Source organism: Spea bombifrons, chromosome 1 (assembly GCF_027358695.1).
Source record: "Spea bombifrons isolate aSpeBom1 chromosome 1, aSpeBom1.2.pri, whole genome shotgun sequence".
In the NCBI taxonomy this organism is placed as follows: domain Eukaryota; kingdom Metazoa; phylum Chordata; class Amphibia; order Anura; family Pelobatidae; genus Spea; species Spea bombifrons.
Window position 1 is genome coordinate 24,910,265 of NC_071087.1, and position 17,592 is coordinate 24,927,856.

Genomic DNA, 17,592 nt, shown 5'->3' on the forward strand with positions numbered 1-17,592 from the left:
AGCGTTTATAAGAAGGACAATGTGTTTGGTTTACACAATTTCATTATTTTTAGATTGTTATGGCTGTAGAACAATGTGTTAGATTATGCCCACAGAACCCCACAGAAACGTCAGAGGACTAGCCATCTTAAATAGGGTCACTTATGAGGTATTTGTGAAGGTTTAAACAGACAAAAACAACACAAAAATATTAAAGCTTTTCAGTCTCTATGACGTTTTGCTTCCTGTTTTTGTGTTATACGACATGTGAGCCCAGCATAATCATGTGATCATGACCACCACATTTTTAATATATTTTTTTTTTATAAATTTCACATCTTTCAGGGCCCATATTTTTCAGACGAGCATATACCTTCGTTGCCCACTTACTTAGACCCCAATCTCTATATTGTAATATTGTTTGAGCAGGGCCCTCTTCACCTGTTGTTTTTTTTTGTTATATAATACGTGTACTGTTTACCCATTGTACAACACTCTAGAATATGATGGCGCTATATAAAACAATAAATATTATTATTACCAAACAATCTTACCAGTGGGTACATAAGGTAAGACCTTGTGAGATTAATTTAAATTATTTATAAATAAAATTTACAAAAAAGTATAGTCCAGTCTTTTTGGTACTTATTGCTAAATAAAGAACAGTCTAATAACTAGACTCTGAGATTTAAGGGATAAGTGCATTTCAGATTCCTCCAGAATGAACACATTATCCTCTGTAAAATCAGAAATGAATTTTCTGCTTTTATCTGCACAGGGGATTGCTTTTCTTTTTTTCTAATAATGTATCTGTGTGACATTCTGCTTCGAGCTGCTTTGAAAGAATCAGGCAATATTTATTTATATAGCGTGGGCAAATCACATTAAGCAAATCCATGAGCAAGCTGTCAATCAAGGAAATTAAATTATACGCAGACCAAAAGTAGAAGTGTACCTTGTGGGTTTTGGTGTGTTAGAGACACCAAAAAAATGTCCCTAGTTTTCTGGATTTTTTTTGTCTCCAGTGTCACACACTATATATATAGATTTGGATTCGTATGAATTGCAAATGTACCGAATTTCCACGCCGTCATGTTGTCCTAACTTGGAGGGGAGAGGAAGTTCCCACTGGGTTATGTCCGCGGAAATGCGGACAAAATAGAAGATTGCAGATTAAAGATAGAGGAGAGAAGAGGTGATAAAAGATAGGAGAGGAAGAAGATGCGGACGTGGTCGGCAGAAGCGGTATTTGAGTAAGGAAATATTTAGAGAGCCAGAGAGAGTGAACAGGAATGAGAGTAGGAATGAGAGTGTGAATGTGGGCAACGAATTTTATTCCTGAATTAAAAATGCCCCCGAATTATTGGCCAAACCGAATGGACAGGGAATGCAATTCATGGGCCAAAAACAAAGATAAAAATGTGTAATTTTTGGCCCATTTGCACATGTGTAATAGAAATACTTACTGTGAAGTAAGAATGGACAAGTTTAATGGTTTTTATTTTTTATCATTTAATGACATGCAAAGTGAGTGAACAAAAGGAAAATCTTAATCGTATTGGGTGTGACAATCCTTTACTTCAAAACAGCATCAATTCTGTTCTTTAAGGTTGCTCCAAACATCTTTGAGAACAATCCAAGCGGATTTAGGAAGTCTCAATTGCTTCTCTCTCTTCCTATAATCCCAGACAGACATGATGATGTTGAGACAAGGGCTCTGTGGGGACCATACCTTGTTCTTCTTTACACTGAAGATCGTTCTTAATGACTTTGACTGTATGTTTGAGGTTGTGGTCATGCTGCAGAATACATTCAGATGATGGTATTGTATGATGGAAACATATCTGCCTGTACTTCTCAGCATTGAGGAAACCATTAATTCTGACCAAATCCTCAACTCCATTTTGCTAAATGATAGAAAAAAAATGAATGAAAGCATTCTTACTTAATGCATTTTGTCTGTGTTTTGTCTTTAGTCTTGGCACAAGCTTTAAGATAAACATAGGAATCTATGTGGCATTCAGAGTCCAGTCTCAGAAAATTATTTGATGTGCATAATTGTAGAAATTTCAACTGTTAATAACAGTAGACACAAAGGAAAAAAACACCCCACATACTGCATTGATATTTATATATTCAAGATGCCTTTGTGCGTTATATTTCATATTTGATAAACACACACACACGTCCTTATCATACTGCATTGCAGTGAAGAATAGAATGTCTCGGTCCTACTGAAGAAGCCTACAGGGGAAAGAACTACATTAGTTAAGCAGGACTGAATAAACCTTGCTATTAGCATACCCCGGTGTGGTTTCATATTAGAGAATGTTAGCAAAATATCACATGAATGCCTTCAGTTGCGGCCTTCAGGCCTACGGATAAATGTCTATTGAAATAAAATGGAAAAAAAATCTGCTTTTGATTAATGCCACTGTATATTAATGTATGCAACACTGCATTTAATGCACCCAGAACACATCTTATCCCACCAAAGTAAACAATCTTTGTGCTTCAGTGAGTCCCTCTATAACTGTGCTCATTCCTGTGTGATTTTATACTAATTCCTGCACTATAAATATAAATTGACCCTGTAAATCCACATAAGCAGATGTTAAAAAGAATTTCAAATCGTTTAGAATAGATCTTTTTCTGGGAATCTTGGCTCTCAATTATTACATAGCTGAAAAAATGGCATTTCATTTGGAGAAAGCAGAAAACATTGACACTTATTGTCCTATTGTGCAAATCTTCCATATGCTAAGACTTAAAAGTAGGTAATTATTATATAGACGTTGGACAAGATCACGTACCTTTCATCTTCAGCAGATCTAGAGATTCCTGTTCTATAATTCTTAGCAACCAGATTTGCATGGCTAGTGGAACGCTATAAGCAAGTCACAGGAAAGCTCCAGCATCTTCTATGGTTCTGTGTATGTGGCCCTACATAATGTGTAGTTAAAGCTGTTAATATTGTTAATTTCAGCATCCCCCTGTTGTGATGGTGATGGTGCACAATAAATGTAATTTGATCAACGCAGAACTGTTGTAGTCACAGCTTATAGCATAAGTTCATTTATTCATTCATTTCTTGTAACTGCTTTTTGCTTGTACTGTTTGTTAGTTAATTAGTGTAATTGTTTTGAGATTTAGTTTTAAAATTCACCTAATGGAAGCAGATATTGGGGCGGAGGAAGCATTATCTGATCAATTTCCCAAGCTGAAGGTCTCTTCTTTCTACTCTTCTCTGCACTTACATCTATATACAGGGGAGTGCTGGCACCTTCTGGCACGGGGGAGTGCCCCCCCTCATCCCCTTGTCCCTTTCCCCCAACAATAGCATACACATTAACACATACACTTGCATATAACACAAAACTCACTTCCCCTAAAACATACACGCTCCATCACATCCAACCCTTGCCTTGCTGGAGATCTTCCTTATGACTCCACTTCATACCTGCCTCAGCAAGTGGTATGGTCCATGTCAGACTGGGCCTTTTTAAAAAATTTTTGACCACCCCAAGGGGCAATTGTCCCTGTGCCAGACAGACTCTATATAACAAATAGCCATGATCACACTTTTTTGCTATTTCACACAAGGCATCCACTATATACACACAGAAGGGCCGTCATATTAGGGCTGCAACTAACGATTATTTTCATAATCGATTAGTTGGCCGATTATTTTTTCGATTAATCGATTATATATATATATATATTGTGACAGTGTAAACCCCAGGGAGATGCTTAGTGTGGCATTTGGGTACAGGTGCTATCCAGATCGTAAATATGGGTCCCTGGGGTGGAGCAATTGGAGAGCAGGGTGGGCCAATGCTCCGTTTCCCCATTTTGTGGACATTCCATGCCGGGTTTTCCAGGAGTCCACAGGATCCGGTCCGGGATTCCTATGGGGCCGGCATCAGGCACAGGTGCTGGACATTAAAAGCCCCTGGAGCTTGATACTCAGAGAGACTGTTGGGGGAAGAGGAAGTTCCCTGTGCTCCTAGGGCAAGGAGAGGCCCTGAAGAAGACAATCCCTGAGCCAAGTGAGGCAATACCTGCCTGGACGTTTTGTGTGTTGTCTGGGGGAGGTTTTCCAGAGCCTGGCGTAGCTGGGTCTGGCTGGGAGGTTGAGGTAGTGGGTGATTAGGCTGGTCAGTCTGGACCAGCATAGTTAAGTTAGAGAGGGCTCCAATTGGGAGCTAGGTTTTATTTTTATGATTTGGTTTTTGGGGTTTAAGCGGTTAAAATAAAGTGCTGTTTTGTTCAAAGCTGGTGTTCCTGACTCTGATTGCCCTAGAGGACTGTACTTAGGACCCCTAAAAGTGACATGTATGGCCCTCATGCTTTAGGTTTTGTCACAATATATATATATATATATATATATATATATATATATATATATATATATATATATATATATATATATATATATATATATATATATATATTACATACGTTTATCTCTAAAATGGCCTTGCCTCCCATGAGGGAAAGTGTGTCATATTCTCTGCTGCTCATAGGGATAAAAAAATCCAAACTTTTCTTTTCTCTCCGTTCTGCAGTGCTCTGCCTGGTAGCGTATCACTTTTTCGTCCTTCTATTTGTATGGTCCTACTGGAAGACTATATTCACATTGCCAATGAATCCATCTAAAGAAGTAAGTTAAAGCCTGACTCATATTCATATTTGCCATTTGTTTGTTGGTTATCAGGAAAACTGGGCAGACTACATGGGCTGAATTGTTCTTATCTGCCGTCAAATTCTGTTTGGTTATCCTTTTAAAATGCCAGTTGATATAATTTTAGAAAAGAAAAATGTATAGATTGAGATTGAACACAATGGCTAGACCTTGAACTTGCATTGAAAAAACATTTTGACTGTACAAAGAAACTTTTTAAGATCCACAAGACTTGCGCAAAGAAATATAAAAACTATGCACCTTGGGATGCTGAAGTAAACACTGTGACCATATACAGGGAGGAAAAAGCAAAGTACAACCAGTGACAAATTGTCTGTCTTAATGCCAACACTTAGCATAAAACCACAACGTGACTAAATGGTGTGAATTTGTAGCTACAAGGTTCAAACAAAATGTAGCTGGTGGGATGAATCCTCACTCATTCTGTAGGACTCGGAGGACGGAGCTGAGTCAGTGATGTCCGTTCTCCAAGTTGTATCCTCCCAATCCTGTCTGGCTGTCGCGTATCATATCTGGAGCTGTGTCCAGCTATCGCTTGATTTAATGAATAGCCCAATATCATCTTTCCATTCTTCCATAACAAACAGCCAATTGTATAATAAACAACGACTAGAATTGGCGAATCAAGCCACATGGGTCATAAAAAGAAACGAATGTGTTATACAGTATATCACTGCTGGAAAATGAATTGTCCTTAGTGACAGGTTTGCTGTTCATACTGGTATTTAAAGAGGATGCAGCCCATTGAATTAAAACATGTCTAGCAGCGCTCCCACATCATTAAATATTTACACTGCTTGCTAAGTGGAAATCGGATGCCAGAAACGAAAACCACACAGCTTCCAAGTCTTTGCTTTCTCCTGGATTTGTGTGCCAGCAAGAAGACAGATGCAATCATCTGAGTGCCATACAGCTCTTAAGAAATTGCTATGTAGGACTCTCAATAAGTCTTTTATTTTACATAATTTTCTTTTGTCAAAGGAACTATAATTCATAACCGTATGGCATTGCAGGAGATGTCGGAAGGAGTCCAGGGCCATCTGGATAAATATAATTATACATATATATATTCCTTGCTTACTGGATTACTTCAGTGTCTCCTTTTTGTAGGATTTTTTCCTTACAAAATACCAAAAATCAGCGGCTTAAAAACAGCGGTTTAAAATTATTTCAACATTGTTTGATATTAGTTGTAACTTTAAGGGAACAAGGAGAATTTAAGATGGTATAATTGTTTGGGGCTGTGTTTTACATTTATATGCATTTTAACGTGTGCTGCTTTAGTTTCATTTGTCATATGCTGATAAAGAACTCCTGGAAAGGGAGCCAAGAGGGGAGTCCCAACAAGATGTATTGAGAAGACTAGCCAAGGACCTTCCGGTCTACACTAGGACAATGTCAGGAGGTATGGTTGTGTATTTCAATAATAAACTAATAAATCTGGACTAAATGTTGACTTCTCCATTTTGGCTTTATTTTTGTTGAATAAATCATGACACAGTATAATATGTCATGTGGTGTTATTCATCTGAGGTTGTATTTACCTAACTTTTAGACCTGCTAAAGAACAGATGATTGTTAAGTCCTGATATGCAAAACCATAACATTCAAAGAAGGTGTATGGTCTTTTTCACACGACTGTGTGTATAATATATACTCATACACAGGCCCGGACTGGGACAAAAAATAGGCCCGGGCATTTAAGACTGAGCAGCCCATTTTTTTTATTTATTTTTTTTGTTAAACCAAATTCTGACAAATTTAATATACAATTTCTTGTTGTCTATTAGTTATATTTCAGCATGCTTTTGTCACTGTAATCAATTAGCATTACATAAATATATAATAAATGAATCATAACGTCCTGCAATTTATAAAGTGCTATATAATTAATAAAAGATTCAAAACAGTAACTAATCTTTGACCATTTGGTTGGTACTTAGAAAGAGGTAGAAACTTTGTAAAAAAAAATCAAACTTTCACTTAGAAACTAAGCCTCGTTTACTTAAAAGGGTACTCTAAGCACCAAAACAACTTTAAGTTAATGAGGCCGTGTATAGATCATGTCCCGGCAGTCTCACTGCTCAATTCTCTGCCATTTCGGAGATAAATCATTTTTGCTTGTTTATGCAGACCAAGTCTACAGTTTGGCTGGCCCAACTGAGCGCCGCAATCATGGATGTGATCGCAGCGCTTTCGCATATGTGGCAGGCTCAGTTGGCCTGATCTGAAGTTTCCTCCCTACAGTGCTGTGAGTTACAGCATAGCAAGGAGAAACCTCAGACCAGCCCAATTGAGCCTGCCACATTGCGCTCAGCCAATCCTCTAGGCCGAGCAATATAATGTCAGGTAAGTATGCAGCACCATGACCAGCCTCCCAGGACTGCAATATGCGCAGTAGTGACTCTAGAAACAATATATTGGGGGGGCACATAAAATACCACAGTCAAAACTGGGGGGGGGCATTAATAATGTCCACCATTAAATCATATTACTGAAAAAACACATTATATATATATATATATATATATATATATACATACATAATACATGGGAAGCCTGAAGCCACAATTTAGTGTGACTAATCCTTGAAATAAATATTATAGAGTAAATAACACAATACCTTATCTTTTCCACTAAATGATTTCAGGACCTTGAATGTTTTGTCCCCTGAAGTCACTACAAATTCAGGAGGGCATTTTATCTCTGGATAAGTAAAAATGAAATAGTTCCTACTGTAAATTAAGTGCCAGGAAACAGATAACCAAACACACACACCAGGACAGGCTTTTCCACACCGACACCCAGACACACACACCAGGACAGGCTCTGTCACACCAACACCCATACACACACACACCAGGACAGGCTCTGCTACACTGACACCCGAACACACACACACTAGGACAGGCTCTACCACACTGATACCCAGACACACACACACCAGAACGTGTTCTTCAACACCAACATCCAAACACACACACACACGACAGGCTCTTTAACACCAACACCCAGACACACACACTCACAGGCTCTGCTACACTGACAACCCACACACACACAGGACAGGCTCTGCAACACTGACACCCGCATCCGGAGCGTTTCCACAGAAGGTTTCACTTTGGTATTGATTTATGTGATGGTCGATGCCCCAAAACAGCTTGCCTGTGGCATCTTTGCACCCAAAACAGCTTGCCTGTGGCATCTTTGCCACCAAAACAGCCTGCCTGTGGCATCTTTGCCCCCCTCCCTTACAATCCATGCTATCACACACACACATTCATTCATTCGTTCACAAATATTTATTTACTAATTCACACAATCATTCACTCATTCAGATATTCATTCATAAATTGATACCCATTAATGCCCTCATTCAGATTAAAACCCTAAATTATTTAGCCACCTGTGTTGATTTGAAGTTCTTACTACCTGTTTGAGCTTCTAATGGACTGTAAGTTATTTCTTCTCTACACTATAGTCCTTGTCCACATTTTTTTTAACAATATTAAAATTCAGTAAATTCATAAGATGCTTTTTTGGCTCATAATTTATTTTTGGAACACTAGATCATTCCATCATGTTATGTTCAGCATTTTGTTCAAAGGAGATAATTTTTGAGCTTTTAGAAACATCACCAAGTTCATAAACAATGACTTAAACATTACGTGACAACTTGATGTGGTGCAAATCGGTCTTACTACAAAATTCAAATGTTTAGGTTTGCAGAACCGTTGCAAATATTTTGTTGCTTTCACCATCAGACCATGTATTTTAAAGCACCTTTCATTCTTAAGCACAAATATTAGTGCTTGCATGATGCAGTATTTTTAAACATGGTTGAAGCAATTTCCTTTTTGTTACAAATAAAAATGAATGTGAGTAAACATCTCTTCATGTCAGCTCACAAACAATCATTCACTCACTCACTCGCTCTCACATACTCCTTCATAAAGCCTCCCTTACCTGAACTGAAGATGTACGCGCCACTCGCAGACTTCTACCGCACAGGGGATGCAGACGCGCAGCAGGGTCATGTGACGTACGTGACGTACGTAACGTGACTCCGTTGGATTCCTGCGTCCCCCTGGCGGTAGAAGAGACGCTGCTCGCGCACGTCTCCCAGGTAAGTAGCGGGCCCGCTACTAGAGCGGCGGGCCCGGTCGCAGATGTTGCAGGCTTAAGGGGCAGCCCCTTTTGCCCTGCATTAAGGACAGCCGTAGAGGCCGCATAGGTCCAGTCAGTCCGGTCCTGACTGGGCCTATTTTAAGGTAGGGGCCTGGAGCTGCAGCTCCATCAGCCCCTACATCGATGTGGCCCTGGGCCGCCCGGCCCACCGGGCAAATGCCCGGTGTGCCCGATGGCCAGTCCGGGCCTGCTCATACATATATATATTTATATATATATATATATACATACAAAAACATGCTTATATATTTCTTACAACCGGTTCTGTATACATAATACTTAAGATGACAGTATGGTGGTTATTGACGTTGATGAACATGAAGTTTTTGAGTGTTTGTTTATCCATGACCATTACTGGTGACACTGTTGGACACAGGCAGAAAAGTAACCTGCATGCCAAAGTAAATAAAATACAATAAAGTCACGTGTGGTGTTTAAAATGTTCTGTATCTTGAATTTGCTACCAAATTGAATGTCAGCCCAAATGCATTATTTATTTCTTTACCCCCCAGCCATCAGATACTGTGACAGATGCCAGCTTGTGAAGCCGGACCGCTGTCATCATTGCTCAGTCTGTGATAAGTATGAAAACGTTCTCCCGTGATCATTCCTCCAAGATAGCAAGCCAACAAGATGCTAGCACGTCGCAGGATCTTGGCCTACATAAATCATGTTTTTGTTTTAAGAGAGAGGTGTATTGACAGCTCGGCTCAATCTTGATGTTGATTTTCTTGAACTGAACGAAAGCCAGAGAGAAGTAATTAGTTGCAATCCGTAACTGGGTTATGGAAAGAAAAGATACATTTATGCGGAAAAAAAATATGGAATTTTGCCTGACTGACTAATTAGGAGTACTTCAAAGAGTCATGTAGAATATAAATTTAGGAGGATTGTTTTGTATTTGTGTGTAAAAATCGATGGAGAGCGGAACAAAATGAACTGGTATTAATTGCATGAGTAAAATGTTACTAATTTAGTCTCCATACAATATTTACTTGGGCAGTTTTCCATTGCTTTTTTGTGTGTTCTTCCTATTTAGATGCATATTAAAAATGGATCATCATTGTCCTTGGTGAGTAGAAAGATGAAGTCCATAAAGCCTCTTCCTATTGTAAAACCATACACATGTATTTGTGTGAAGCCCATTGATCAGATCTATCAAAGAAATGTAATGTAATGGCAGAAGAGAATAGAACTCGGCAGTTACTGTATGTAAAATAATCTTAATATTTGTTGACTGTGAAAATTAGGACAATGTGTTTATATCTAAAGCTGTTTGTGTCATATTTTAGGGTGAACAACTGTGTTGGGTTCTCCAACTACAAGTTTTTCCTGCTTTTTTTGGCATATTCACTACTCTACTGCCTTTTTATTGTTGCCACGGACTTACAGTATTTTATCAAGTTCTGGACAGTAAGTTAATTAAAAATGATATATATATATGTATTTACATAAAATATGTATATCTGTTATTTTATGGCCTAATTAGTTTTATCTTCTATAAAACATTAGCTTTATTTCTTTATGACCATTTGCAAGAATGGAGCTTGAGTCTGGAGTTTATTCACTATACTCAGTTCAGGTGAGTCGACATGAGATAATATACTTAATTTCAGTTATTTAACTTCATTGCAAGAGAAGCTCACATGGAAGTACCCTACATGGTGTGGAGTTAAGATGGACCTCCCAGTTTAATAAATAAACTCCTATGTCGCTAACAAAATACATTATTTCATGTTTAACTCATTATTGATGTATTTGGCAGTCAAAAACAGAATACATTGGCAAACTTTTCCTGAAAATTATCTGTTTTTATTCATTGTGAAACGATACACCTGTAGTAAGATGGACCCTACAATCCGGGGGCACAAACACTGTGTTTAAAAGAGCTTTCATGCTGCGCCATGGCTTTACATCCATCTAAAGTATACTTAGACCTTCCTTTAAATATCTTCTACGAGAATACAACCTACTGGTGCATCAGTGGGGTCATCAAAATATTTGTGCCTGTCTTGGTGTGTATGTTACACTTTCATTCAAGAAACGTTTATTAACCCGATTTTAATGTAATTGGAAAAATGAGCACATACGTGTAAATAACCTATTATTCATTTGCGCAGTATAGCACAATTCACACATCCTCATAGGAGGAAGATCTAGATATTCTAGATGGTTGTCCAGGTTGCGTGTTGGGCAACATAATTACTTATCTGGCTCCAGCATTTCTGGACCGAGATCTGTAGCTTCCTTGTCTCTGGCACGCCTTCTTGCTTCCAAACATAGGAGAGAATCCTAGATGGCACCTTGGGCATCTATTTAAGTTGTCAATAAGAAGAACAGCCCTGCTTCTGGGACAAAGGCTTTGGATGTTGTTTACTGGGGATTAAAATTGGCCCTGGCCAGGCACTGATAAATAACGCACACCGTGTGTATCCAGTCACCCGTTGCACACTATGCTCTTACACTTTAGCAGCGAGCGGCCATGTGTATCCAATGGGGGCAGTAAAGGTAAGTGACTGGCGCTACTGGCCATTTGCCTATTTCGCCAGTTAGGGCCTGCTGTCGAACTCTCATGAGGATTGTCCGCCTTGACAGCTACAGATGTACCTTTCTGATTGCTATTGCAGCCCAGAAACGCAGAATACTCAGAAGAAGGATCTAATTGGGTAACGTGTAACATTTACTAATGATGACCTTTCATTGCACAGCAGTCTCTCTTCCAGCTCGCTCCGTAGTTTAAAAAGGTCAGAACTCCTGAATAGATAAAGTATTTTTATGTTGCCCTTTATATGTCTGATTATTTGAAATTCTTTTTATATCTTACAGAATGGTTTGCCTGACACTCAAGCCAAATTCCACATCATGTTTTTGTTCTTCGCCGCTGCTATGTTCTCTGTCAGCCTGTCCTCCCTCTTTGGATACCACTGTTGGCTTGTCTGCAAGAACCGATCTACGTTAGGTATGTAAAGAAATGACAATATTATTCTGCTCATTCGTGTGTATATGTGCTCAGACGAGTTCCCGTGAAACTTCCGCACAAAGTAATCCTGTGTTTTCATGAATACAGAGCTTCTCATGGGTTATATTTTTGCCTACAGTAAATTCCGCACAGAGAAAGTAATTGTAAATATTTCATGTGCTTCTCAGCTGATAAAAAAACAATGTCATCTTTGAGAGATCTGATCTACAAGGAGTTCCCCAGCGGTTTATTAAGTAAAAAGTACACTGTGTGTGAGTGAAATAAGAATTTGGAATTTGGTCAGATTGTTAATCTTTGCTCCAAGTTATCCCAAAGTACTTTAGATTGTTCGATTGTATAGCTTAATTGCATAGTCTCAAAAACTCCTTATGTTTGTATTAATTAATTAAGGTGGAGTGAGATGTGAGAACGTGGTGCTGGCCACCATCTACTCCTTGTCATATGGATTGTAAGAAGTTGTTCATAAAATTTAAATACAAAAAAAAAAAAAAAAACATTACAGAATGTTATAAGAGAGAAGATAAAAAGGTTTTTTACCGTGTTAGCCGTTGAGAAAACAGGAGAAAAGTATAGTTAAAATGATACCATTTATTGGCTAACTGAGAGTTTGATTGCGAGCTTTCGAGACCAAGTTGTTAGGTCCCTTCTTTAATTCATTTAATAAGAGAGAAGAAAAATAGACTGGCCTCGAAATTAGGGGAAAAAATGAAGTCATGAAATATATGAGGGCAGAGAAGAACATATATTGATCCCGAAGAGCATTACTTACGTCAAACAGCTTGATATAGTATTAAAATCCATTTTTTCTCCGTGTTTTGCCTGGTGCCAAGTTATTGGCTTTAAAATGCATTGTTAGTATTTTCGTAAGGTCACTTTATCACTCGCATGATGTCTTCTTGCTAGAGGCCTTCAGAGCGCCTGTATTCCGGCACGGCGCAGACAAAAACGGCTTTAGCCTTGGGTTTAGCAAGAATTTGCGGCAAGTATTTGGCGATGAAAAGAAATACTGGTTGCTCCCTGTGTTCACAAGGTATGTCAAAAGATGGTTCCATTCATATAATTACTTTTGCTTTATATAGAGTAATTCACTTACTCTATATAAAGTAAGTGAATTACTCGGCATCATTTAGCATGACTTGTCCGCCATCAGAAGGTTGCATTTTAAATAAATGTTTGTTGATCATCCTCCTGTTTTGATCATGGGCAATTATACATAATTGTAAAAGACATACTTACTGATGACCAACAAGGTTTTGTTAACTTGTAGCCTGGGAGATGGCTGTTCCTTCCCAACTTGCCTCGTGAATCAGGATCCTGAGCAGGCTTCCACACCTACTGGTTCCAATGTACCTGCAAAGAGGTAATGGCCTTTAATATTGGTGTAAATATCACCTGTATTCATGCATTATAGTGGCCAAAACTGCAGACAATAGTAGGAGGATTCGTCCAGTTGAACATTTTTCTGATTAACTTAAGCTTTTAAGGATATTGTGTGCTATTTGCTGAGGTCATTCTTACTGGAAGACCTTGTAGAGTTTGCACTGTGTGCCCAAAATAATGTCAGGGGATTGTTTGGAAGTTCTTTGTGAATACAATTTTGTGTATGTAGATTTTTACTTATGTAGATTTTTCTAATGCGTCACAGTTTTTGGTATTATAAAGAGGAGGTACAATAACTGCAGTCATATACGATGTTCAGGGTGCAATAGTTCAGAATACAACAGGGAAGGAGACCTCCCCCCCCTCAGTCCCTAGTCTTTCTTTAAATCTCTGTGTATCCATGGCTTAGACGGACTTTGGGAGTTCTTGTGAAATAGCTGAAGGGCTATTCCTTGGCCACCCATGCTGTAAATGTCCGGTTGCAAATGATTGTACCCAGACTTAATGACTTTGAAATATTTTATTTATTTATTTTTTACCAGCGTTGAAAATCATCCATTCCCAGCAAAGCCTCTTCGGGAATCTCAGAGCCACCTCCTGACTGATACCCAGTCATGGGCGGAAACCAACGGGAACAACGAGAAGGCAAAACTTGGTGAGATGCTTATTCAATAATATTATTTTATCAGCAGCTGTCAGATAGTATGATTCTAGAAATATAGGTCTTATTGTTTACTGTATAATATATTGTTTAATGTTGATGGAGGCCCTCTGTTGTATGCTCTGTTGGATCTTTCTTTATATGGTATCTATAGCGGGTGATGGTCTTTGTGGAGGTGAACAACCAATGTTGGTTCTCAAAGCTGAAGTTTTCAATGGCTATGAGTTAGGGTTTTCGAAGGATTCGGTATCACAGTCAGTGCAGAAGGTACTACTGATGGGACACTTTGGTCCATCCTACTGTTTTCTGCGTCAATAAACTTCTTAAAGTTCATAGGGATGCTCCAGCAATCATGTAATACAAAAAGGTATTTTTAACTGGTAAAAGGGTATTTTTAACTGGTACTGGAGTCATGCAGTGCCCTGTGCTTCCTCATCCACATCTACGTGGATTACATACAGTGGAGACAGGTTAAGCAGATCATCTCGTCAAGACTCGTGAAACTGCTAAGTGTTTAACAAAGCTTTTTTGGGGGAAAGAAATCAGCAATTTAGCAATTTGGTTTCTGCGGCATAGAATTTGGAATCTCCTTAGGGAGTTTATTCCAAAAACAGTCATTTTGCAAATTATGCTCCAAAACTAGAATTTTTTTACCTATCTGTTTTGCGGTGGAATTTCAATAAGAATGCCACCAACACATTTATAAATATCTGATCGACACCACAGCAAATGTCAGTGTCTGCAGTAGTGAGAACTAATATATTTTTGCATAATTTAAATTGTATTTAACGAGAATCGCCCACCAATAAATCACCATCTGTGATTTGTGTTGGGAGACATGTAAAAGTAGGTAAAAATAGTCCCCTTCGAAGTGGGCCAAACGCACCATCAGCACTACGAGAAGCTTCTGAGGACATGGCTGGGTCTGCGTGGCTCTCAGTAGCAGAGGTAAAGTATAGAGATTTTACATGAAGTACAGTTTATTCCAAGTGCCTGATGACGCCATCCAAAATCTTGCATGACGTTTGCTTGGCAGGTCTTGTCCTCTAGTATCTGCCGAGGTGTAGGACAGCATATAACTCGGACCGCTGCGGCCATAATCATAATGTTTGAATACTAAAGCATCCAAAATGGCACATTTTAGATTTTTACGGTAAAGCTTTTTGTTAACGTGTTCTCGTTTGCCTGTCTATGGATATTTTTAAAGATTACTTTAGGACTGACTGTGCAACGTTCAACGATTGCCTTTATTCCCCTTTTCTGTATTCCAGGTGCAGATGCTTTGCGGTTGATTTCTAATGTTGATTACCCTGTCCTATCACAGACAACAGCTGACTGTATAATACATTATACTCGTTCATCCATATTTATATCCAAACCGCACAACCTTCTCAATAGTCACCTTGGTTTAACGTTTAAACTCTGCAGTTGTGAATAATTTGTAAGAGAAAGGGTCTTTTAAGATATATATATATAAAAAAGGTACTCTAATACTTGGAAATGTCAAGCACAGCGTTTAAAAATGGTCTTACCCAGAATCACTTGTGTCTGGAGAACCTCACGCTGTTATAATCAGTCCTCTGGAACAGGCTGCACAAATCAGTCCCTGCAATTAACCAGAAGAGCTCACATATAGATTTGGCCGAAATAAACATATACCTTCTGTATGTAATGATGCTCAGCTGTGTGCTTAATAAGAGGTTCGATTTCCTTTGCTTTTCCTCTGAATAAGCCGTTAATTTGCTATCCATCCTTTCCTAGGCTGATTATAGACTAATGCAGTCTTACGTTTTTTTTCTTTCTATTTTTTGTTTAATATAGGGATGACTAATCCTGGATTAACTATAGAAAATGAAACCTAGGGCTTCTGGGTGCCGGCGATGGTAAAAGAAAGTAAGGACATGCTGTGGTATTCTTGGTCATTCTGTTGGCTTTGTATGTTTGTTGTTATTCATTCGGTGGTAACATCTGGTAACTTTTAGATTTACATAAGTTGATGTAGGAGTTGAGTGAGGTTAGAGGTTTGCTGGAGGGACAAAGCCTTACCCAGAATTTTTATGTGACATTATCGCATATTGTTAGCGGATTATGCATCTTGGTAAGGCATTTAGAGGAGCAATGCATTTTATTTCATTTATAACCACGATTCTGTGATGTATTCACACATTATAGTTACTTTATGGGCCATAGAAGACATTCTGTGCTCCTAGAAACAAAAAAAACATAAGGGGAAAAGATATTTGGGCCTCTAAAAGGGACTGTCCCTCCTAATCAGGGACACTTGTGAGGAGTCAGAATTTAGCTGATTTTAGGAAAATTACTAGTAACTGACTAGGAACCAATGGATCCAATGAGAGAGCTCCTCAAAATCAACATTCACAACAGTGATGGTAGTAGCATCAAGTAAAATATTCAATTGTCCATCGCACTTAAGATTAATGTCCATCAGTTGATTTGCGATTTTAATTCTACCCCGCAGGTTTGAAATCGGTCTCTAGGGACACAGGCGAAGAAGATGTCACCCTCCCATTGGCTTATATTGCATCCGTACCATGGTGGATGTGATCACCAAAATTGGCAGCAGCATCTGATTGGCTCTCTCCATTACCGCTTCGAACATGACTAAGACTGAATCTAGTATTATATTAGCATCGGGAAACATGCACATGCCGAAATCCATCGTGGTTATTCAAGTACTATCATGTAAAGGAGAAGGCAGTCTTTATAGTACAAACAGTCCTGTGTTGTATACAATGTAAGGTTGTATTTTGACTGTGTTTTTATGAAATAGAGCACAAGCATTATTGTGATTCCTCATCCAAGAATGAACATCCTTCTATATATTCTATTTATCGAGTGCAAAATACTTCTTTTTGGAAAGGAAAATAATGACAACAAAGTATATGAAACAGCAGTATATATTGATGATACCCACTGTTACTGATTATATCAATTATAAGATGATATCTGACAAATATAGAGTTTATATTTATTTTGTATTTAACAAAATCTGGACTATAATATATGAACAATGAAGCAAAATAGTGTTTAGAATGTATTGATCTATCCATTTTAATCAGTATTCTGAAATATACGTAAAAATCTACAAAGCATGTATATTTTTTTCCCCTCTTAAGCAGTCGGCTTCTAGCTGAACGAGAAATCTGAGTTTAAAATCATTAAAACCATTTGTTTCCATGGAAGGTTACATTACATTTATTTACATAGCGCCAGCAGATTTCATAGCGCTGTTACAACAGAGTCAGTAGAATCATTCAAAAATACAGACAATAAGAAACTGATAGAAAAGGAGAAGGTTTTTAGGAAGGATAATTTAATTTCCACTAAACAGCATGTTGCAGCATCTTCAGAAATGCCTGGGTTTTGAAGGAATGTAAGCAACATCTACTAATATCACAAATTCATATTGTAATTTTTTGTACATTATTCCCATTCCTACAGGACTGGTGAGTAAGGTGAACCGAGTTTGTTAACCCTTTAAATCCTGGCCCGTTGGTATAATTGAAGACTGGGTTCAGAGCACAAATTGTAAATGTTTCTCAGCACATGGAAATGATAGAATTATTGCGTATTGGTGGACTGGTGGCTGGCTATGTTGGGTTGATCTGAGCTATTCCTGGAACCATACTCTGCATGTTACAGATTTTACAATGCTTAGTGTTATGGAATTAAAGTATT

General features: G+C 38.3%; 1 protein-coding gene across 1 annotated transcript in view; it reads left to right on the forward strand.

Annotated features, from left to right (window-relative positions):
* The window catches only part of ZDHHC2 (zinc finger DHHC-type palmitoyltransferase 2), a 42,139-nt gene extending 25,136 nt beyond the window's left edge, over nucleotides 1–17,003 (forward strand). The window contains exons 3-13 of the mRNA XM_053458852.1: nucleotides 4,548–4,642; nucleotides 5,969–6,089; nucleotides 9,385–9,454; nucleotides 9,912–9,944; nucleotides 10,165–10,285; nucleotides 11,699–11,831; nucleotides 12,756–12,882; nucleotides 13,120–13,212; nucleotides 13,775–13,887; nucleotides 15,715–15,786; nucleotides 16,373–17,003. Of these exons, the coding sequence (XP_053314827.1) occupies nucleotides 4,548–4,642; nucleotides 5,969–6,089; nucleotides 9,385–9,454; nucleotides 9,912–9,944; nucleotides 10,165–10,285; nucleotides 11,699–11,831; nucleotides 12,756–12,882; nucleotides 13,120–13,212; nucleotides 13,775–13,887; nucleotides 15,715–15,755 (947 nt within the window). The 3' untranslated portion in view covers nucleotides 15,756–15,786; nucleotides 16,373–17,003. The remainder of the gene's footprint in view (nucleotides 1–4,547; nucleotides 4,643–5,968; nucleotides 6,090–9,384; nucleotides 9,455–9,911; nucleotides 9,945–10,164; nucleotides 10,286–11,698; nucleotides 11,832–12,755; nucleotides 12,883–13,119; nucleotides 13,213–13,774; nucleotides 13,888–15,714; nucleotides 15,787–16,372) is intronic.
* The last annotated feature ends 589 nt before the right edge of the window (nucleotides 17,004–17,592 follow it).